We start from the raw sequence: 25,072 nt of genomic DNA on the forward strand, positions 1-25,072 counted from the left end.
GAACCTCTCACAGTCTTTCAATAATGCAGCTATTTATAGGCAAGGTCTATACTGAATAGATTGCAGAAGCTGCACAAAAGCTCACAGTGTTTCAGCAATAAAGCTGCAGAGAAACATCAGAGCAGACTGAAATCACTCAGTATAGTTACATGCAATCAAATATAATCTATGTTTTGCTTGATTAGACTCACTACTTAACTGAAAAATTAATCACATTTTAACACATTTAGGTAATTTTCTTAGAAGTGAGAGCTGGTTTTGGGAAGTACAAGAATTTTCAAGTCTTAAGATTAAGGGCTAAAGCCTGCTCTTGCTCACAACATCAAATTTTAGGTGTGGCATCAGTGAAGTTCAACAGAATATCCCCAAGTAGTCAGAGCAGAAATTGGACATTGTCAGAAACCATCACCAACCATCTCATCTTTCTCTTTCAAATTACTCCTTTTAGGCTTTAGCAAATAACCTGGGTCTTGCAGTCCCAGCATGTATCATGAAATGAAAATATTAATCAAAAACTATTCAACCAATGCACTCATGAGAAAGAACTGCTGCTGTTCTTTTTATCACCCAAGCCCATTTCATCGTAAATGTTTGTGAGATGTGCAAGATGAAGGCAGCACAAAGCAACAGAACTTTGTGCATATAGCTCACCTGAATCTTCCTTAGAAAAAATCAGAGAAAGAATTTTACTGCCTTGACCTTCCCAGACTTGTGTCTCTCTGACACTTACTCATGAGGTCCCAGTAAAGAGCAGATTTACACAAACATTACATGAGCTTTGCTCATGAATATTATAAATATTTTCCTGAATTTTAAGGGAGAATAGACATTCAATGCAGGTGTTGGAGTAAGCACTGCAGGCCTTTGGCTTTCACTACGGTGGCCAGAAGAGGGTTTAGTGACACCCTTTAGCACAGAGACTCCCAGCTCTTGCTACCTTCTGTGAGCTAAGGTTTTATCTCTATAAAAGGAGCAGGGATTTCCTCTGGGGATTAGGAGGAGATAAAAACCCAAGACAGAGCTACTATCTCATTACATTACAAAGCACAAGTGGATGAAAAAGAGTCAGTGATTGTCCTTCCTTTTTCTCTTTTGGCAATTGTTTCCTCTTTAATGGCTCTGAAGAGAAATAAGGTCCCTCTTTTTTAGGCAGGTCTCTAAGAACACAGGCCATAGATGGACTTACAAACCTAACTGCTACTGAGAGCTGCAGAATTCTATATTTATATGGCATTGAGACTCTCAGTATTTCTTCTCAGTTAATTCCTGCTTCTGCAAGTGCACTGAGCAGGTCCTTGCTACAGGCATGGGAAAATCATATAACCCCAACCACCAGCACCCTCATCAATGCCAATGGGCCATCCTGAATTAGATTTTTCTGCACTGGTTTAGACTGTTGATACATCCCAGGCAGAGAAATTTCACATCCAGCCCTCCTCAGACTTTGAAGGATGAGTTTAGGCTAGGCATATGGATCCAAACCAAAGTTCCTGGTGCAGTGGACTTGTATGAGTAGCATAGAAATTCCCAGAGACCTCTGAACAGAACTATTAAATCATCCAACAGCAGCTCTTTTAACCCTGATACACCCAGATAGTTGGTTTTTTTTTCCACCTGCTTCATTAACTTTTGCTTCTGAACTGTGGGAAAATGAAGCAAGGCAAGACAAAGACCTTGACCTGATTGTGTAGCTTCATGGCAGGAAACGTGTTAGTGAAAAAGACAATCTTTCTGCTTTAAGTTTTATTTACAATTACACTGGTGGTACCTTGTCTAAAACTCCTGACTGTCTTAAAAAGAAACAATTTAGAAAGGATGACACATTTTGTCTCATGTAAGGTACCAGTGCTCAACAGTAAAATGTGACAACATCGTTAAACAATCAAAGATTTTATTTTCATATTATTAAGATGTTTAATTGTAGGTACAATATTAAGTTATAAATATGCTCTATGACAGAAAATAAAAGCAGCTTATCACTCACTGACTAATTTAGAAACTCTTTTTTTCTGCTGGATTTAAAATTTCTGGTGAAATTGGTGAGGAGTGCACTCAGCACATCCTGTTAGCTGAGTCAATTGAAATTGCACCTGTTCTTGGATGCAAGTCCTAACAAATGCAACCCATATACATTGTAAAGAAAAGGACTTGTATGCACTTTTTCCAATTAACATCTGCCTTTTGGCAAGTCATTAACCTATTTTCTCACAAAGAAACAGCTTCAATTGTATTATGCATCTGAAGCGTGCAAAAGTCCCTGAGGGGGTACTCTGACAAAAACATACTGTTCCTGGATCCAATGTGAACATACATATTCATTAATTGTTTGGGGCAATGAGTACAGAATTTCTGATTTTTACAAGTCCTACAAGGTAAACGGGTTACATAAACCTATGTCCCTGGAAATAGCCACATCCTGGCCACTGTCACTCAGTAGAAAAATCAAGAGCGGTTTTGTGCTGTGATACGGCAATTAAAATAATTCAGCAACACTGTGAAAAAACTTCCAGGAAGAAAAAAGAACACTACCCTAAAATAGTACTGCATATTTATTTATTTATTTATTTAAAGAGACATAAATAAAGATGGTAAGTTGTATTTTTCAAATCTCTCATTCTATATGGATGTGTTCAGGACATCCTAAAATGGCAATGAGAACCTATTCTACCAACATTTTTCCAGCTAAAAGATTAATATGATCAAAATTTAAAGCTACAGATTTAGATTTCTCACCATGAAGATGATAATGAAAAAACTAATGATTATCTTAAATAAAAGCAAGAAACAACAATCCCCCAAGGACAAGGGAATTGTTTAGATGCATTCACCTCTGGGAACTGGTTTTCAAAAATCCTAAATTTATAAAAAATATATCAATATCAAAAAGTGAATGCTGAAGTAACAATTGGTAGCATTTCTTTCAATTTGGAAGAGCATTTTTAGTTTGAAATGTCTGCTGAAATACGTTGCAATGAGCTGCTGAGCTGCTGCAGAATGCTTTGACACTTGAGGAATTTGAAATTGAGTTTCTCCAGAGACAGTCTCCCAGCAACAACTATTGCTGCCACCACCTTCTCTCCCTCAACACACAAACCTTGGGGATCTACTACATGTCATTATTTTAAGAAGTAATTGAGCCATTTTTGCAGTAGCAGGCCTGAAAGCTGGAAGCAGTCTTTCTCCAGCAGGGGGGCCTATTTATATTTAGTATCAGAGGGATAATTTAGCCTGAGGGAAACTGTACTGCATCAGGTACATTGTTCAGCTTCTTTAGAACAAGTTTGGGCTACCAGTACTTCAATGCAGTCTCCAATACAAATATAATTTTCATAATTATAAGATCCATGCAATTATTTTTTCACAAAGTGCAAAAGCACAACTAAGACTAAACAGCAGTCATTTTCCTCTAGTTTTGTAATTCAAATTAGTCAAATCACCAATTACTTGACAGAGTACAAACCCTAGAGTAAATGCTTCTGAGAGTTTAACAGCCTTGGCAGGTGCTTTTAAAGGAAGTATTTCTGTTCCAAAACTTTATTAGAAGTTATATGGATGAAGAGAATAAGAGAACTAGCCCACATCAATGCTTTTTGAAAAGAAACATGTTAGATGGTTGTGGCTGTGTTTTAGGAAAACCATCACACCTTGAGGAAAATACATCCATCTTGTTTTCAACCAACCATGACCAGACATCCTCCCAAGTGTCCTCATGCTGAGTTTCAGTATCAGCAGACCACCCAACAGAATGACAATAACATGTCTTAATTTGGGAATGTTATGTTGGCTCACCAGATGCACAAACAACGGAGGAATAAACTGGATTAAGTAGTAAATGCTCCAGATAATAGGTACTGAAAAGGTAGAGGGATTAGTGACAGGAGCTAAGGCAGAAGGGAAAAATGCAGTAGAGATTTTATTTCAAAATATGGAAGTAAAATAAATATCCAAATCTTATTGATTAAATAATCCTGAAAAAAACTTAAAAGAAAAATCTGCAGATTTAAGACATATATATATATAGTCCACCAAGAGATAACAGGAAATAAGCAAAAATTTTAATAGCTACGTGGTTTTGTCTCTTCTAATGAAGACAAGAAAAAGCAAAAACCACAAAAGTATTTGCAAATTCATAAAGTGAAGTACATATGATCCAAAAGACAGCATTTATATAACTTTGTGTTATGTAGTAGTATAAACAATTGCATAATCAAAGGTCAGGCTGGAATACATTTGACCATCCTCTAACAAAAATCTGTGGCCAGGATGCTGCCTAGAAACAGTTACATCCAAAAATTTTATAAGAGATTACTTCTTTGCCATAACCCGCAGAACTCAAGACTGAGCTGCAAATATTGAGTACCTATTGGTAAAAATCAGAGTTAACAAAGGAAGTGAGATGATGTCTGGCGATCTGAAGATGGTTACTGAAAGAGAAAATAAGTTATACAAGAAAAATTGACTGCACATTTCTGTGGCCTGAGCTGCAGTCATATTTACACAGTGAGCTTGTGTACTAAAGTTGAACTCTGCTGATGTTAATGAGGTTCAGCCTGGGAAATGGGCTTTATCTATATAGAGTCAGGTGAGAATTGGATTAAAGTGCTTCCCCATTCCAAGTGTCCTATTTTTCAACAGACATGTAAAGTTACAGAAATGCATGATTACCTAGTTTTGACTGTGGATTTACAACACGTGTTCTGCAATTGACATTTTAAAAAATAGACAAAGAAAATAAATATTTTCCTTTAAATAAGACCCAAAATCATCTTTCTAAGAATTGCATTTTTATTAAAAATAAAACTCAAATCATCATACACTGCAAAGTTTTTCCTGACTTATGTCAGCATTCACAATGCATTACTTGATCAAGTACATTCACAGCATGCAAAGCTTGAGCACACGTGGACATTCTTATGGGATAAGAATCTTTTTTATTTATGACCTAGATTTTGCAAATTTTTGTGTTTGGTTCAAACATATTCTTCAGAAGTATAAAGCTCATTTTTGTTTTTATAAATATGAAAAGTGAATTTTGATGGGGATATGATAAGCAGAAGCGTTCAAGTGCATCAAAACTCATGTTTTGCAACTGGATTCACATAGATGCAATTATAGCTTCCAAGTTAAAGTGACTTAATTCCTGCATTTGTAACTAAAAGTTTTCACACAACATCTTCTTGCAATCATTACTAAAATGTTGAGAAGATAAAGAACAGCACACTATTTTTTGGTAAAACACTTGAGAATATGTAAGGGACAAAGAACACCTGGGGCATTTTTGTATTATGTCTTACTTAATTTAGGTGTTTCAGTAATGTTGTCTTAGCACAAAGAACATTATTTTTAAAAACATCATTGACTGAGTTTAAAAATCCGCAAAGTGGTAATCTGCATAACTGCTATTCATCTAAAAATACGTAGTTAGTGGCTTAGTTATATACAAATATCTTGTTGGGTTGAAGTAAGAGTTCTGAAATGTTCAATGAAAATTATTTAGGAAGTTGTAGTTTTGATTGGGTTACACTTCATTAAATAGACAACCAGAATATCTGCTTGCTACCAATGTTTGATTTTTTTTTAATTTCTTCCATTTTTATTACTTTGATTTGATGTTTCTGCTTATAGCAAAATCCAGGGAAGAAACATTCCTTGTGATTTTATGAAACATACTCATCAACATAGCTCATTTTCGTCTTTTATTAGTTCTGTTTTCCCTTAAGCAACATTTTTTGCTGATCTTTTATGCATTCTTTCAATTTATCTTCTGTACAAGTAAGACGTTCTTCCAGGACTGAAATGGTCTGCATGAAGAAGAGAATAATTTCAATGGAGTTTATATTATTCACACAGTATTATAAAAGTGTGCAACATAAGAAAAGTAATTTTAACTCAACAGGAAAAAATACTATAAGATGGCTTCTCCTTAGCTATTCCACTATTTACAACTGTATTTAAAAACTAAGGCTTTGCCTCCATGGAGATTGTCTAAAGGCCCTTTGTTTTCACAAAACGTTTTCACTGAGAAAGAGAAATTCATGCACGTATAATGTAAAGTACTCTGAAATACTATGTGAAAGTTGCATCCATATTCCAATAGAAAAACAGCCATCCCTGTGACCACAAATGATATCTTTAAAAAACTAAAAGAAACTTTTAAGGCATCCCCAAGAACAGGAAGTGAGAAAAAAATATACTATTAAAAGGCATTTATTCTCCATGATATTATCTTCAGCAGAAGAAGTAAGTTTTTGGACCCAGGCTGGCAGTTTCTTTTACAACTTACTACACAAATAATTTCCAACTCATGACTGGACTCCATACTTCTGAAAAACTGTTTCTTCCTATTTAACATATATATTGCAAAAGAATGCAGGAAAAAAACCCCTTAGCTGCTCCATTTTGAAGTGATTTAATGTCAATATATTACAGACTACAAAGTATCTGAAGATATAAGCTAAATCTGGACTAAAAAAATGTATTGAGCATTTGCAAACAAGCGACTCAGAGTCACTGACTGAGACTGAGTATTTGTGCAGTTTCATTGGCACAAGGACTTACTGCACTGCTTGGATTCCTACCTAAGCCAACACCTCACACACTAAGTTGGGAAAGGGATTTAATTGTACATTGCCAATTTACTTTGTTCATCCCTTGCTAGTGCATGATTGTTCCAGCTGGAATGTCTGCTAAATAACTGGCTTCTGACAAAACTACCCAGATCTCATTACTGAAAAACAGTGATCTCTTCAGCCAGAGTTAAAAATACAGCAGCAATCTTCATGGTTGTGTACCAGGAAGCTTTCACTTTGGCAAACCCAATACATGCAATCAGTATCTTCTGAAAGGAAAACACCAAAACAGTCACTTGACTATATAACTATTCAAAATAACCCCATAGTCTTCAATGTTCTGATTTATGAACATGACTCCAGGCTACTGCTGCCTTTGATAGCACTGTCATTTTGCACTGCAAGTGTCACCTGTTATTGCATACTTACTACAGTTAGCATCTCCAGCTGGCCCACAATGTGGTCCAAAGCCCAGTCCATGGAGGAGGAGATGCCTCTGGGCTGCTCCACACTAAGCACAGCTGACCCACTCTCACTCTCTGCCTTCCTTTTTGAACTTCTTGCTGAGGGAGAATCACAGGGACTCGGCAGTTCTTCACTTCTGCCATCGCTCTTGAATACAGAAACATAATTTGAAGATTCAGCTGCCTTTGTCTTTATTTAAGTGAAGTGTGTATATGTGTGTATATATATGCATCCACATGAGGACTCTCAGATTTGCTTTTTGTACCAGGTTCAATTCGTAACACTTCAATTTTTTCTGACCTAAGAGAGAATTCCAAGAATTCCATCTGTGATGGATGAGGCAATAAGGGAAATCTTAGCAGTTTTTAGGTACACGTTTCAGGTACATATGATCGAAGAGCTATGTGCTGTACCACTAGGGCTTGAATAAATACAATTAATGAGGGGCATTTTCTTCAAAAAGACAGCCCTGGTTGACTAAGAAATTCACTCAGAGTAGTCATACAGATGAAAAATCCGTATGTTACTAGACAACCACAAGCGCTTCTTCCAACTTCATAGTATGAAACCTTTGTTTAGTATGAACTAACCTCTTATTTCAGCTTTTTAAAAAAGTAGTTTTCAGCTGTTTGTTCAGTGATGGTACTTTTTGAAAAATTGATTCCTTCAGAAAATGGGAGAAGGAAACAACAGAGAAGATCCACACAATGCAACGTTGAGAGAAAAAACTTTGATGTGTAAACTTTGCTTCAGGCTAAGTGAGAGAGCATGATCTTCCCAACCAATTTGGTTTTGTCTGTGCCTTGAAGTTCTTAATGGTATTTTTGAGTCATGAAAGGTTAAATCATCACTAATTCATTAGAAAGTCCTTCACAACAAGTTTACCTGAATAATTAATGACTTATTGAGATTTCTTTAAAAACTTCTTGTATCTTCAGACAATTTTAGTTTACTAACACACTAAAATAAATTGAGTAGTCAAGTCTTACTATTTCTGATTACATTTCATATATCTACATTTACAAAATAAGCCTTTAAAATAGTTCCAATCAAACTATTTCTTTGGAATTTATTGACAGTCCATGAAAATATCTATTACCTTTGCAAAGGGAAAATTTTAGTCTCACCTGATGTATTTAAAATATACAATATTTACAATGTGCCCAAAATATATTTATGTTGCAAGGCTGAACAGATTTTCAAAATAGAGGGTATTAAAATAATTGTCAAACATTTTAAAAAAATCTCCTAAGTCTCTAAATAATCTTGTAGAATGTAAATTGCTAGGCAGAATTATTAGCAGACTTTTACAAGATCACCTAGATATGTTGATGAGTTTCTGTCAAGAATGATTTACATGTAGTTGACCTTGCCTTTGAATCACATACAATCAGAGACTGATGGTTTAAGTACTGCAAAAATGACAGACTCTTTAAAATACTATCAGACATCAACTATTTTAAGTAATACTAAATCATATCAATATTATTGTGAACTTCTACTGCTGCATTATCCACAATAACATTCCTGTGTGCTCGGTGCCATTCTGCACAGTCCTGTGTGGTGGGAAACAGCTGAAAGCAAAGACTCTGGTAAGGTAAGAGAGCAAAAAAGGAAGTCTTACAATCCTCTCTGGGTGAAAAGTTCCATTGTGCAGTTACATTCTGCAGGACAGGTCTCAAGCCCCAGGCAAGAACCCATGAAGTGCAGAGCATGGTTAGGAGAGACAGGGGCACATACCCAGGCATGTACTTCAGACCTTAACTGACGGTGCTACAAAGCCAGGGTGAAGCCATCTCAAGGTTTGATAGTACCATGGCATTCACTGACATCACTTCCACTGATTTCTGTTATCCTAGCATTGTCAGGTAAAGTCTGAAGCAAGAGGGATTATTTCAACCCAAGGAGGAAAGCTACCAATTCAGTAAACACAGCAAATGCTAAGCTAGTAAAAGTCTCACCACTTCTTTCCTACAGCAAAATTGATCCAAACTTCAATATATCAGACAAATAGATCTGAAAGAATGTTTTGTACCTCAGTAAACTGCCACCAGCATTGCAAGTCAGAGTAATGGAAAAGTCCTCTTATGATTTACTGGGTTAAGCAGCAAATTGAGATTTTTCTGCTACATATTCAAAGATTTGGAAGTACAATACAACATAAAAGCATTTACAGAAATAAGACAAAGACCTTGATGTTTGTCAAAACTCAAACAAGATAAGCAAATAACTGAGCTTTCAAAATTTGTAAGAGAAATCAAAAAAGACCATTTCAAATTTTCAACTTATCTAACTTGTGTCCAAAATGGTTATTGTTATCATAGTCTGGAAATTTGTAGAGACATTTTTAAATACTATCAGACATCAAGTATGCTGCTATACTTTTAAGGTTATCTGTTTTATATTTTAACCTTTCCTAATATCTAACTTTACAATCTCCTCCAGCTCAGCAAAGGTCCAAAATGGCTGAAATCTAACACAACACTGAAATGCCAAAACCTTGCTGTAAAGGAGTGACACTAGTCTCAAAGCTTGCCTTTACTTTTGGATACCAGTTAGTTCATGTCCAACACTTCTATTCAGCACATTTCACTTTAAGTTCCTTTTAAAGAAAGTCTTTCTACTCAGTCTATTTCAAATTAAAAGTTTCAAGAATTAAATGTTATCTTTTCTTCAAATTAGCCCCTTTCTAAAGTACTTGAAATGCTACCAAGCCATAAGCAACAATTCTGTATGTCATCAGCAATGTAGTAAAAATGTCTCATATTAAAAAAACCCAAACTATTCTGAGAGTCAAAGCTATAGCTTATTTTGAGAGAATAAATTTTAATAAGGCAATCAATTTTAAATTGTTACTTCTGAGCAAAGCAGAGAAGAAAATTAAAATGTGTACAGTGTTTCCATTCACAGACCATTAGTAATAACATAAACTCACATTTGGGCAACTTCATGCAAGTTACAAATAAGGAGGAGAAGGAACAGATTTAATTAATCAATAGGAAGTTATTACCATGACATTACCAGCGGATGTTCAGCAGAAAATTAAATTTAGCTTATAAAATGATGTCACAAACAGCAAACCATAATTGCACATCTTTGTTTTCTGTCAAGCAAAATAGCCAAAACTCTGTGGGTGGTACTTGATCAATTTGTGAAAAATCCTTACACATAACCTTATCACCTCTGCGTGTTCCCAAACGTTTTCCCATGAAAGATTCACACAGCACATAGACACAAACACTGCATCCCAGCCTCTCTTTGCTTCATAACTGTTAAGAATAGAATCTGAGTAAAATGCATCCATATATAAGGATGCCTGAGCAGTTTTATTTATAGAAATTAAAAAAAAAAATCCCTCAAGGGAAATAAGAAAAAAAGAAAAAATACAAGTCTCTCTCACACAATTGCCTATCCAACAGGCTTCCATCCTCTATGAGCTCCAAATTTGGAAACTACAGACCAGAGTTTCTAAAAGCATGTCTTAGAATCTTATAATTAAGATGTGCTTATAAAAAAGTGACATTGGTAAGCTTCCTAATGAATCACAAAAATTGGCATAGTCTGCTTTTTAAAATTAAACCTTTAAATTTTGAACACATGGTACATTTGCCTATTAATAGTAAAATATTTCTGATACTGTGATTAAAACAACTACAAATAATTAGTCATTAGCAGAGCATTAAGCTCAAACAGATCAAAGAGCAAAGGCATAACAGAGTAGTGTCCCACTTTACCAGATATTGAATTCCTGTGTATTTTGGTTATTTGAAATCATGGGAAATTTTCAGGAGAAACAGTACTATCATTATCACTACTTTTTTCCTCCTCTTGGGAACTTACCCTCATATTAAAATGGTTCACTGTGGAAATGATAAATTTAACCATTCAAGAGTTGGGGTTTTTCTGCCTGTTTTGTGGTTTTTTTGGGTTTTTTTTGGGGGGGGGTGTTTTTTGTGGGTTGTTTTTTTTCTTTTTTGGTTTTTTTTGGGTCTGGTTTTTTTTTTGGTTGGGTTTTTTGGTGTTTTTTGTTGTTGTTGTTTTTGTTTTTTGAGGGGGTTGGGTTTTTTGTAGGATATAATTACTCACAGATCACTTCTTCTGCTTTGAAATTATGTTTTTCAGTCCATGAGTGATCCACATAAAACAGCTCTGTGATCTATTAGTCGAAGACTGAGTATGTTAAATGCTGTTTTATCAGCTCCTACTGAAGAAAACTTCCCTGTAGTTTCAGCTGATGACAGCACTCTTCATTTCCTCTCCTCTTGCACGCACAGCAACAACTTGCCATGTGCCCACTGTGGCTTGCTGCCCCATGTCATCTGATAAGGTATCTCTGGAATTGTTCATCTGCAAATTTTAATGAAGTTTTGCATTCAAGCAGTAAAATACAGATAAACTATGTGGTGCATCCAGAGCAAAGTTCTACTAAGCACTTCTAGCTTGAGAAGTCCGCTTTCAGAACTTGTAATGCAGACTCTCACACTTCAAAGTCTTTCATGTCATCTTACACATCAGAGTCTTCTCCAGTTTTTAAAAAAATGCCCAAGCTGAAATAAAGAACTTAAAGTGCACTTAACAGAAGTGCATCACATCCAGTCTGACATGGAAACACCTGGAAGGACTCCTGAAGGTAGCACACCCCTCAGTTTAGAGGCTGATCATGAGCAGTGGTACCAGGTTACAAACTCACAGCCAATAAAACAGGCCAAACTATCAGACTCTACTCTTCAGCAAAACAGGCACTTCCACCTTAGATGGAAGAGCATAACACTTGTCTTGAAAACAGCAAATTCAGCCTGAAGCTAACTGAGTTTATAGAAGCCAGGGCAGCACAATGAAAGCAATGAAAACTCTTAGCTTACTTTGGTGGAGTTTTTTATCTAATTATCTGTAGAAAATTAACTGAAATCCTGATGCACTTACAGCTATGGTCTGATTAATCAGATTTATTTATTTCTATCAGGATGACAGCTATACTGAATTTAGTATTCCTGCGATGGCATGAAATAATAAACTCCCCTGACCATAGGCACATCTGAAGATATCCTGAAAGTTCTAGGCAAAGAAATTACATCACATTTTACAAGCAATCTTTCACACACATATTGAGAAACTGACTACATAGTTTTCTTATGTCATCTTTTTCCCAGAGTGAGGCTTCTGGTTTGAGAAAACCCTGTAAAACAGTACATCCAATGCACTCAGTATTTTATAATTCCACATACACAGAATCTAGTAAAGAATGAAAATATTTTCTCTGTATTCCATCCATTGAACATATCCATATTCCATATATTCCATCCAAAATGAACATATAATAACCCCTGTTTTCTCCACAAAAACCATTAAAAAATTATTTCTATTTCTCTAATAAAAACCTCTTAGAAGTCCATGTATATTTGAGTGCATCCAGTTGGAAATGAATAATATTGCCGAAATACTTCTTTCTAAACTCTCAGATCATCAGTAACAAACTTTAGTTAAAACCAGGTGATTTCTTCTAATTTGCTCATTGATGTTAATTTCTAATATTAATAGTACCCTGCACAGTCTGTATGAGTTTAAACTTTTAGAAAAAGCCAAGTATTTCCCCACAAAAACAAGCAATACTGGTGAAAAGTTACGAATTGATAATTAAAAACCAACTGAACAAAAAACCTCACAAAACAACAAACAAACAAAAAAAGCCCCCAACAAAACAACCAAATAAAAAAACCTCAAAGTATCTCATAAACATCCAGAACAAACCAGGCAGAAATCATTGGAGGTTCAATTTCCAAAGTGAGAATCCCCTGTCAGGAAGTCAATTCTAATGTAACAGTTCAGGAAGACTATATTCAAACACTTTCATAAGTTATAAAAACACTTGCACCACAGGCACCAAAATATAAAAATGTACCCCGTAGAAGAAAGGCAAAAAAAGGTAATGAATTACCTCCAGTACACCTTCAGCTTCAGCAAGAAGCTTTGCAAAACTAAGGAGAAATAACATGACACTATAGAAGCATTTCCTACTATTTACAATTATGAAATAAAGCAGTCAAGTTTAATTTAGGCAAATTACTTTGGACTGCTTGCATGCATACCCAAGGGGACACCTTATGGCTGAAATTGAAAAAAATTTGCCATGATGGTTTCTTTTTACCTGCATACAGTCCTATAAAAATTGTATTTCAAACTCTGCTTGAACTTCTTATCCATTTCAGGTCAGAGAAAAGTTAAAGGAGAGCAGGAGGAATACTTACAACAGAAACTGGAAATATAATGAAACACTTACTAGAAGGAAGTAATATAGTAAATTAATAACTCTATGTGGACAAGGTCTCCTTTCTACCACTATAAATAGAATATTCTGCTATTTTTGATATTACAAACATTAATGAATAAAAACAAAGGTATAAAAACCCTAGGACTTTCCTAGCATGTGGGCAAACTCCCTGTACTTCAAATAGCAGATTGTGGGGGTTGACAGAGGGCATCAAGCACATGGGAGGAAGGAGGCAGGGTGTGAGTGAGAGTAGAGCATCTTCACCAGGAACGTACCTAATCAGAGAAATGACAGTAATTCTTCTGGCTTGCCTGCTCATGACTCCTTTCTGTGCTCTTTCCCCTAGCTAAAAAACTGAATGAAAGCCTTTAGACCAAAACCTAGCTAGAAAAGTCTAACTGAACTTTACAAAGAAACTATACCTGGTACCAGTGACTTTGTTGTACAGAGTCTTAAATTATATATAAAGGACAGCACTTCCTCTATCTCATTCAAAGTCACCCAGTATATCCACATTCAACATGAATTTACAATGAAAAGAGGTTGATCAACAAACCCAGAGGCATTTCTTGTTCTCGAAGGCATGTTTCTCCTGAGAAAAAAATAAAAGAGTATACTTTACAACATGCAAATGATTTCTCCTAAATAAGGCTTTCATACTTAACCTGTTGGGGCAAAACCAATCTTGAACAACTTACACTGTATGTAAAGGAGAAGAACTAAAGTTCCACTTCAGTCTTAAACCCCACTTCTCAATAACAATGAACAAAAAATTACTATATAGACAAAAAATCCAGAACAGACAGGCTCTGCCAGAACAAGAACTGAAGGCTGTGAATAATGTTCTCCTCAGCCCTGCAGAAAGCTGAGAGGGGCTGCAGTTCCTGGGCTCCAGCCAGGGCTCTGGTGCCCCTCAAGAGCAGGAGGCTGGCACAGGGCAGAGCTGCCTGCGCTGCAGAGCCTCTCTCCATGCCCTGGCACTGTAGCAGGGCCCCCGGTGCAGGAGCACTCAGGTGCTGCTTGCCAGCCCCTACATAAATATATACTTATATGCATATCTACACACAACTTCCTTCAAAGTTATATGCAAAGCTAAAAGAAACTCCTTTCTGCCAGTAGAGCTGCATCTGTATCAATGGTTTTTGTCAGGATAAGTGTCTGTACTCTGGTACAAATTTTCTTATTTTGCTACCTCGTATCATCATAACTTGTGTAGCAACAAAACTTTGTTGCACAGACGAACCTAAATTGCCTCCTGTTCGGGGATGCTATGGGGGCGGGATGTCCACATGATAATTTCACAGAGAAATCTCTTCCTAGCTGAGATCTGGCAGCTTTGATTTCCTTTCAGAGCAGCAGTAACCACAGGTGGTTATACCACTTGACCAGGTGGCTATTGACAATACACGGAGTTTGTTTACTCCATAGAAGCAAGTGTCAAATCTCCTCTAATACAAATTACTTACAGGAAAACAACAAAGAGTTAAAAGCATTTGAAATTAAGTTAGCAATCCAACATAGCAGAGTCCAAAGTTAAATCCAACAGGGCTAGCACAACTGCTTGAACACTTTGCCAAAGAGACATATACTACTTTCTGCAACAGAAAAAAAGAAGTCCAATATTTCATAGCTTAGAACTGAAATCCTCCGACTATAGCCATAAAAATATATTTTACTATGAAATAGAAGAAACATGGTTCTTCAGCATTTTAACAAGGTTTTTGTTCATGAAATGCTACACCTATAGTGGATGGTGAAGGTTTCAAAAGAACTTCAAACATTTTAACAAAAGAGCCACAAAAATACTCCCAATGAGGATAAAATGAAGCTTCAAAATTTTGATTGAAAAGTCAAATTTATATGCTTTTATTAGATTTCACAAAATACCTGGAGAAAGTAGCAAAAGTCCATCCTGAGCTATTTCAGTGCTCAGCATTAGTAAATATTCAGAAGGTTTGGATAAACTGTCCCATTTGTTAAGGTAAAAATAATACTCAGTCCTGCTTTGTTCAGAGGAGGGATTGTAAAAAAATGCTTTGGTAGCACTAGAACAACTTTGCATTTAAGTCCGTTGGGTTTTACAATTTACTGTGATAGAATCAAATTAGGGAACAACAGAAACTGAGAAATTTGAAAATTACATACAAATATCCAAGAAATGTTAACTTTGGAGTGGCCTGTTTCACTCTTGAAAAATAATTTCTGTAACTCAAGTATTATTTGCACTTTAAAAGAAACAGAAACAAAAGAAGCCCCAGCAACAGCATTCTTATTAGCTAGAGATGTTAAAGCATTATGCCTATTTTTTATGTGTTTAATGGCATCTTTTTATCTTCCATTTCAGAAGATAATAAATGTTGTAATTGTATTTCTGGCAAAATACTTTCTACTCCAACCACAGCAAAAAAGACTATTGGTTTGGGAATAACTTCACAAGTCAGATAATGATACGGATTTTTAATATATCCTGCAATATTATGGAGAAAATAGCAGGGGTGTGGGGAAGCTGAAATTCCATCAGTAATCACAAAGGATAAACAGGAGAATTGCATGGTCACAGGTCACAGTCAGCATGAGAACTGTGTCAGGAAAAAGCCAAAAATCAACTAAAAAGTTGACCTAGGGCATATAGAGCAAATATTCAAGGCTTAGCATCAGTACAGTTTGAGGGGACAGAAAAGAAATGGTTTTTCAAACTGAAGACCTATCTAATGAAATATTTAGTCAAACTATTACTGACAGAATCATCCTTTCTTTTATATCCATAATATGCATTCGACAATTTTATTAATGCATTTTAGGTTGTAATGCATCATAAACTCAATTATCTTGCTAGTGTTTCTTCAAAAACTGTTAAATCAGAAAGACACTGCAGAATTATGCTGGTTTTAGTGACTCCATTGAAATCTGCTCTTGTTTTAATCCCACACAAAACATAACCAGCTATCTGGAAAATCAAGCTTACAGGTGACAAAAAGGCATCCTGTAAGCTACTAAAACAGTCAGGGTGACTTGGCATTCTGACTTCCTTCAACTATCAAAATACAACTTTATGTACACATGCAAGGCATCAGAGAAGAATACACTACAGAAAGCAATAAACTACAGAAAGCAGAGGTGTTGAAAATATCTACAATGACACATAACTGGACAAAATGATAAACCTTTATGATAAGGTTACTGAGTGAAGAATTACTGTATCTTACGTGCAACTAACTGAAACTGCTAAGCAACTAGTATTGTACTATTTCACTACACTAGCAAAAATTGGAAGCATGCACATTGAATCCCTTTCCCAAGAGACATAAGGAAGGAAGAAACATCTTGGAAGAGTAACCTTTTCAGTGAGAAACATCTGATACTGGTTAATCTAAGAACAGCTTAAGGATAAAGCAATTCTTTTAAATCCCTGTTACAAGTAAGGAGTCTTCCTTTACAATAAAAATACTGCAGTATTTAACTCAGAGTTGCATTGCAATGCCTTCACTTCAGGATCTAACATGCAGAGTGGAACTCACACTTTAGTGTTCAGGAAATATCTATGCAGGAAGAACATGCCAGAGGACAGCATCTCTCCCCTCCCCACCTCCCTCCTTCAAACAACCCAAACTGCTACAACCAGAGTATCATATGCCAGGGGATACAGAGAAAAAAAGAATGAGCCCAAACCCAACCAACCAACTCTTCAGAGCAGTAATGCTGATGGTGTCACCCACACAGCTACTCATTTTTTTGCGCAAATATTTTTTATTGCAAAAACCAACAGAATCCAGTGTTCTTCTTCCAGAATCACTAACCATAGACTGTTTCTCACTTGCTTTCCTCTGATTTCATGTACTCTCAGAGCTTTTACTTTACAATGCTTCAAATTCAAGCAAAAAGGATGGAGCTGTCTCCATTCAGTCTCAGTTACCTGCTGTTTATATTACAGCCATGCAGACAGAAAAAATCTGAATCCTTTCAGGCTGAAAAAAAAAAAATGAATCCAACATATGTACTTCCTGAACAAAAGGAAACCATTACTACCACCTCCTTTCCTCCTATTTTTTTCCATTACAACTTAAGAAAGATATTCAGCTGTTGCATACATGTAACACACCTGTTTGTATTACAGCACAATCACACTGGATACATGGCTCCATAGACATCAGTCAATACTGCTAGGTTACAGCCAGCTCTGATTTACTCCTTCATCTCTAAATCATTTTTTCTCATTATTTCCTTTGTGCTCCTATTAGTGTTTGGACAGCTGAACAGATTGGGGAATTGACATGGATGAAATTAACCAGATAAAAACAGCCATTAAGTTGAAATGACTGTGAAATCATCCTTTAGCATTGTTCTACCTAATTTCTAACCCCCACACTGTTTTGGTGGAAGATACAAGCCAAGATGTTTTTCTACATCAAACACCTATCTGCTGAAGAAAATCTTTCTTCCTTAGTTGCTGAATTTTATTTGAAAAGTCTTGTTTTTTCAGTCTTGTTTTAAGTAACCTATGTAATCTTTGGATGTGACTCAGTGTCTCCATTATCTCACATTAAGCAAGTAACTACATCTCTTACTGCAAACTCGACAGTAATGCAGCATGGCTTCAAGGAGAGATGTACTGTATTGGAACAACTAACAGATTTGGAACACTCAAACAAGCTTTTAGTCAGAAAGCATCCTCTGGGTTTAGATATCATCCTAATCTAAGTGATAAATAGAATTTGCTAGCACTTGTTTAAACACTGTCGTTTAGGAAAAAAATAAAATTTTGAAGCAGTATTAAAGTGTTTGCTTTTATAACAAACTTGCTTTAACAACTTTGAATAACATATGGGATTTATATATATATATATACATTTCATTCAAGTATATATATAAATTTATATTATATAAAAATTTCAGTCAAGTTCAGTCATAATATAATATATATTAATTTCAGTCAAGTTTCTATACTAAAGTTGCAAGCATGCTGTGCTAAACTTAGACTTCAGTTGTATTTCAGAACAAAGAAGAGACAAGGGCAGTATTTAGCTTTACAATCTTGTTTTCTGTCATACTTGATCTGTAGCTCAGCTTTACTACACAACTTAAAAAGAAAATCTTGCAGCCTCCTCTAAGAGACACACATCATTAGGTAAACTTTGCATTCCCTTGCTTTTTAGTCCCACAAAATGTGCAATCTCAGAATTATTAAAGTCCTGTGAACACTAAGAAGTTGAAAACTTTATTTGTACTACTGCATTAAAAAAGTTAAACTAGGTGCTTATAGGGTAACAGAACCAGTGAATGATAACTTCATTAACTTCCATTAAGCTAAATGACTCACAAATGGCATTTAGATCAGTAGTAAATCATCATCTAGGTCAGCAGGAAGCTCATTACAGACTGACAATCCAAGTGACAGAAACACTTTTCTACAAGTGCTATAGTAGTAATTTCCTGTGTGAAAGGCTTGCTGCTGTTCCTGCATTCCTCAGGGGACACTTCTTCTCAGAGGATGTTACTCTTCCCCAGGAAGAGGAAGGAACCAGTTGTTATTGGATGTGTGGGCTGATAGCTGTCGGGCATTTTCTGCATGCCGCAGAATCAGCTGTGAGAACTGTGAATACAGCTTAGATTTCCAGTCAAAGCAGAGGAAAACACTGCTTGAGCAGACAAGGTCAGAGAGTACATGTACAGTATCTCAGGAAACTGAGAGAGAAATAATACCTGGAACTTCCATCCCTCCAGTTCCCAGATATGTGCTAATGTGCTAAAGGAACAATACACACACATGGATCAATTTGAAAAACATTCCTGAAACACAGCTGCCATAAGTAAGGCCCTACACAAAGTAAAATTTTGCCAGTTTTAAAAGGCCTGTGTTCTTACAAATGTGTGTATGTGTGCATGCGTACAATTTTTTCCTGTTAGATCCTTCTCCTAGGCTTCCTGTTCTATAGGAACTCAAGCTCCCTCCATATGCATTGAGACACTCTTACAGGGTGGGTCACCAGTAGCTACTCCATGTCTATTCCAGTATCACATACACTGACTTTTTCTTAAGTGATAGAGCTTACATGTTTCCTTATTCTAACTGCTTATTTCTAAATTTCATTTAAAAAAAAAAAATTTGATTATAAAATTATTAGGGAGACAGAACAGTGACAGACAAATAAACAGCACAATCTCATAAAGTACATTCCCTCAGGAAAGCAGGCTAAAAATAGCATAAGTATTATATTCTTGCACTCTCTAGTGCCCAAATTCAGAACTCAGTCTCCGATAAAACCTGACTTTCTCTCCAGCTCCAGTTCTCTCAGAGAATATAATCAAGACCATTAAGGAACATCAGGACATGTATTATTACTTAATTATGTAAAGGCACAACATACTTCCTGTTCTCTCCTTGTAATCCAGCAGTTACATTCTGTGTTAGAATAGCATCACCACAAAATGCAAGGAGCATTTGGATCATATTCCTCTTTTATTGCATGCATTGGGTTCACATTCAAGCATTTGATCCTTAAGTTCTATTTGATGTTAGTGGTAGCAAAGCATACTAATTTTAAGATTATGTACACAAATCTTTCTAAACGTGCCTAGACATCTACAGCAGCTCAAAATGCAAGTTTAGAAATTCCCTGTTCAATATGCAAAACACTTCATCTTTTCTGCACTTGTGATGAGTCATTTTGTTCATATACACCATACCTTCTTTAGAAGGCTCTTAGCAGGCAACAGAAAAAGCTGTCTGTACTGTTTCATGCTTACTCCAGATGGATCAGGAGTAGCCTTTGGGGGGAATGTGAGACATTCCTTCTCTGAGAGCAGCTGAACATGTTTAACTGCAGAGTTTTGGGGACAAGACAGCCTACCCTCTTGCACCAGCCCCACATATTCTACCTGCCTAGCATGCAAGGAGTAGAAAGGTCTGTCTAAAGTGTACTATAAAGCCAAGATGACACAAAAAATTGCCTGTCTAAAAGCAAGATTGGACAGAGAGGGAGATTCATTTGCAAAGACACAAAAGCACAATTCTTATTTTTATTCTGCTGCACTGAGTACTTCAGACTTCCTCCCGTTACAGTATTTATTCTGTGTTTGTGTAAGATTTAGCATGAGCCATTCAGAGCCTGTTTGAGAGTTTTTGGTATGCGTATCTACGAAAAAGGTGCAGATGGCTTTACCTCAAGACTTTGGAGACACAGTATCTCTTCACACTATTTTCTACTTTAATTCTGTTTGTCTTTGGGAGTTCAGGGAGTTCAATTCAAATAAGCATTTACTGGTAATCAGAAGAATGGCAGTAAATGAAAAAAAAGTTCATAGCTATTCAGGGAGTAGCCTTTCTTATTTCCCTGTCTGGGAACAAAGAAGGCAAGGTGATGGAAGAGGCTGGGAACTGTCAATTCTTATCAAAGCCCTTTTACCCATGGGACCACTCCCCAGTGCAGAGCTCAGTCTAATTGGAAACTGAGTTTTGGACAAGGAACATAAGTGGGGCAGTGATTCCAGTCTTTCTTTCAAAGGGAATACTGCTGGAACTTTTCTTTGGTAGAGAAAAATGTATGCATACCATGTAATGATCAGAGGTTTTGTCTGAGGACATTTAGGAAAGTTGATATCATTGAATTACAGAAAGCTATTGTGCTTTCAAATGATCTATAAAAAACAGCAAAGGTAACTACTCTACACAATGAAGTGACATATAAGTTTTGTTCTACCAGCTGTTCCCTTCTGAATTGGACTTAGGCCCCAGAGGAGATGATCTATGTATAAAATTGCCATTACTTCCTTTCTTCCTTTTACCCTCCCCTGAACCTCACTGAAGACAGTTGGTGTTTATTTCCTTGTAAGGCTGAAACTAGGAAAGGATGCAAATCAGTACATCTGAAGTTGCATGGTAAGGAAAATATGAAGTGTTTTAAAAATTAGTTTTTAACATACAATTTCTATTGCCACCCTCTCCTACTGGATACTGGAGTTATGTTAAGGAACAAGGAAGAGACATTACAGCAAGAACTTTTCAAAGCAAATTTTTACGAGGAAGAAGAGCTGACAAAGCCTTAATGTATGCAGAAATAGAAAAATACATGCAAATTTTTCATTCATAATTGCTGCCTTTCCAAATACATGGGGTGTTTTTTGATTGTGGAACTTGGTTGGTTTTTTGGGGCTTTTTTTAAATTCAAAACAAAGGCAGAGTGTATCAAAAATACCTAAACCCTGAAACACAAACTGCAAAAGTGATATGTACAGAACAAATTGAGAGCACAGATACTTCTACTTTTTGCCTCAAGACACATACTACAAATGCAGTACAGATAAACTTTCTATTTTAAAACTTAGTATGTTCTTTTTGCTCCAAACAGAAACAATCCTTATCTTTCCTTATTCAGTAATTAACCCAGTCTTAACTTTGCAGGAGTTGTACTGTAAATGAAAAATAAGAATGTCTTGTTTTTAGTGTTAAATGGCACTGGAAGAGAAAGAACAGCAAACATCTCCCAGCTAGTGCAGACATTCTGACTTCCAGATTACAGTACATTGCTTTGCTTCCTCCAAATCCTGTTTACATGAGCAAGGTCAGGGGATGAAACATTAGAGAGCCTCTACAGTGATTTCCTGCTTCTGTCAGTAAAAACTACAGAGACACCATCAACTTTCCCTTGTTTCCAACAGCTTATCAGGGACTGGAGGTTACCAGAGTAGTGCCTTCCAGAATTGAAAAGACTCAACCTCTCTCATGACTAAAACTAAAATTGAAGGATGAAACAGAAAGAAGTAGTCCCAAAGAGAAACAAAAAACTTCCAATTTTTCCTTTTCAATAGTTCAGAAAACAAAGGCAATGTTAAGTTGCTTGACACTGGGTGAGTGGGAGAGAGGCATTAATGCTTTCAGAGTCTTCAATGAAATAGAAAGGAGAAAGAAGCACCACCCCCAGCCCCCATATTTGACCCCAATTTAGTGAATATTTTCAGAGTTCAAAAGGCTAGAACACACCTAATTTCTGGTAACTGCAACATATGAGGACTCTTATCATTGAAAAAGTCAGGACATTACAGAAGTACCGGTTTGTTAGGCATTCACAGCTAATTTTTACAGTGCTTTCAATAATACACATGAGAACTGAATAAATGAATCATCAAATCCAAAGCTATTTCCTAACCATAATAATACACAGGAATTCTTTGGCTTTGTAACTGTAGTCCAAAAGAAAGCAACTCCATACTGAAGATTTCACTGAAATTTTTCCACTGACACAAGGATCATACTCCCTTCACTGAGTTTACAAAAAAAGTTGCATCAGTACAAACTTCAGAAGAAAAAAGATTTTTTCATTCACCATGTTCAAAACAACTGGCTTTAATACTAAGCTAGAAAAGAAGCTGAAAAGATAAGGGGTTTACAATTCAGGCAGTTTAATAATGTAAGTGTTTTTAGTAAAAACCCTGTAAGAACATTCATATTTGCCTATCTTAGCTTAACCTCTGAAGCAAGAAAATAGAACTAAATTAAAAAGCAACAAAACACAAAAGCAGGCATTTTAAGTGTGGAAGCTGTGATGGATTGTTGCTTTTGATGAAGCAAGAAATTAAAATTCCTTGAAAAGAGGAGAAGTAGGAGGAAGAGATAATATAGTATTTTCTTAGACAGCTACAGCTCAAAATAAATGAACTGCTAAGAAAATATCTAAGTATTTATTTTAAATTCACAATAAAGAATCAAGAGTGTTATATTTTTAAATATTTGTTTTTGAAATCTTCTCTAGGCAGACTGTTGTCAAGAATAGATGATGGTGATACTTTGTTGCATCCTAATTCTCTAGAATAGTGTGTCCTCTTTTGGGCTTCTTGGTCCCAGATACACTGACATCCTGAAGCAAATCAAGTTGAGAGTGAACAAGATAACAAAGCGGCTGGAACATGATATCGAGGAAAGGCAGAGAACCAGGTTTGCTCTCTGGAAGAAAAGGTACAGGGAGATCTTGCTGCATCTCAGATATCTAACGGGTAGATAGAAAGAAGACAGACACACACGTATTAGAGGACCACGGTGAATTCAAGGCAATAAATATGTTGGAACATAGGATATTCTAGTAACATATTATTAAAAAAAATTTTCATCAACCAAACATTAGAGCAAGCTGCCCAGAAAGGTGGTGGAATCCCTATCCTAACACATTATGAACAAATGAAATGGACAATGTTTATAAAACCTTGATCCAAGCTGGCCTTGCTTTAAGGGGAAGGTTAGATGAAATTACTCCAGACATCCCTCTCAAGTGATACTCTATCACTTTCATTAACAAATCTTCAAAGAAGGAAGGAAAAGGAAAAATCCTTTTGCTTTGTCACAAATCATCTTAGGGGCAGTAATAATGCATTTCCCATAAGGGAGTAGAAGAATGGACAATTCAAGTTGAAGAAAAGATTCTCAATAAGAAGAGCACTTTCTTCTACTGTCCTTTCTCCTGGACTAGACTGAGACCTACAGAAGTTTTTGACCACTTACTGTCAGGAATTTTGGTAGTTATTCAACAAAACATTACAAGGTTCCTGAAAGGGTTTCAGGGAGCTTTAAGAAACTCACCAGAAATCCTACAGAAGTTTCAGTGTTGTTACTCATCCCAGAGAAAGGCTGTATTTAAAGACTCGCATTTTTGTGGATCACTATCCCAAGCATCTCTCTCCTTCAGCAGAAAAATTGAAGTAAATATGTTAATTAACTACTTCCAGTGGTCTAGGAACTTGCCAATATGTTTTGTAAATAACCCTTAAGATCCTGCTGTGTTACATGAGTGATAAATGCATTGAACAAGAATGCATAAAGATACCTAAATGCAGACTGCATTTTTCTCTCTGCACACGCCAGAAGGGCAGAAGAACTCCTTAAGGCAGAGCCTTAAAAGAATAAGTAGGTATAGATAGGACATGCATAAATTAACCCCGCAATCTGATCAAAGATTTTTGTTATTTAAACAGCATTCTTTCAGTAGAAGCAGCACCAAAAAGCCATAAACAGATTTAAAATGGGTCTCGAAATGTTTGCAGGGGAAAAAATTGCACAGTTATAATGTCTTTGACAAGCAGTAGAAAAAGAGCAACCCACTGGGGCTGGAATCAGGGATATGTATGAGATAGGATGATGAATTAGACCAGGACTAGAGGATGGCGATCTCAACTTGAAAAAGGACTAAGGAAAAAAATACAAATAATACACAAAAGTAGTATCATTCAATTCAGGACAAACTGTATGAAAAGGAATCTGTCAGTGAAGGTGTGATAGAAATAAAGGCAGTGTCTGCTTTTCTCCTTGTTTCTTAAGAAGAACACATCAAGCCTCTATTAGACAGTCTCCCTCCATTCATTAGGGAAACTGAGAAAGTTTCAGATAAAAGGTCCAAGTCACTGAGATCCAGAACCCTCTAGAAACAAGACACAAAGTGTCTAGGTGGCTGGCCTGATTAAGAAACAGATGATAATTCCACAAATGTCAGAAGCTGGTAATGTGGCAGACAGACAATGGACAGGAAGATGATACTAAAGGATGAGCTGACATTAGAAAGCAGGGAGGACCAGATTGGTTAGCAAAGTTGAAGAATGTTATTGACTGTGGCAGAGGAAGGGTATTAGCGGCAAAGAAAACACGCAAATGATTCCTGAATTTGTGTGAACAGTGGCAGGGTTAGGGTTAACCTGTGTTAAAAAGGACAGTTGCCCTTAATGCTACAATCTGAGTAACAAGGTTATAGAAATGTTTCTAGATGGAAAAAGAGGCAGATGGGGAATGCTG

At 36.2% G+C, this 25,072-nt stretch overlaps 1 protein-coding gene across 2 annotated transcripts in view; it reads right to left on the reverse strand.

The window, feature by feature from the left end:
* Positions 1–4,767: 4,767 nt before the first annotated feature.
* The window catches only part of POC1B (POC1 centriolar protein B), a 45,184-nt gene continuing 24,879 nt past the window's right edge, over positions 4,768–25,072 (reverse strand). Inside the window, exons 11-13 of one of the 2 annotated variants that reach the window (XM_064702039.1) lie at positions 13,859–13,894; positions 6,999–7,181; positions 4,768–5,801 (exon numbers count right to left, since the gene is read on the reverse strand). In XM_064702039.1, the coding sequence (XP_064558109.1) occupies positions 5,700–5,801; positions 6,999–7,181; positions 13,859–13,894 (321 nt within the window). In that variant the 3' untranslated portion in view covers positions 4,768–5,699. The remainder of the gene's footprint in view (positions 5,802–6,998; positions 7,182–13,858; positions 13,895–25,072) is intronic. The other variant, XM_064702041.1, reaches the window with a different exon arrangement.

This window comes from Zonotrichia leucophrys, chromosome 1A (assembly GCF_028769735.1).
Source record: "Zonotrichia leucophrys gambelii isolate GWCS_2022_RI chromosome 1A, RI_Zleu_2.0, whole genome shotgun sequence".
NCBI classification, from domain to species: Eukaryota; Metazoa; Chordata; class Aves; order Passeriformes; family Passerellidae; genus Zonotrichia; species Zonotrichia leucophrys.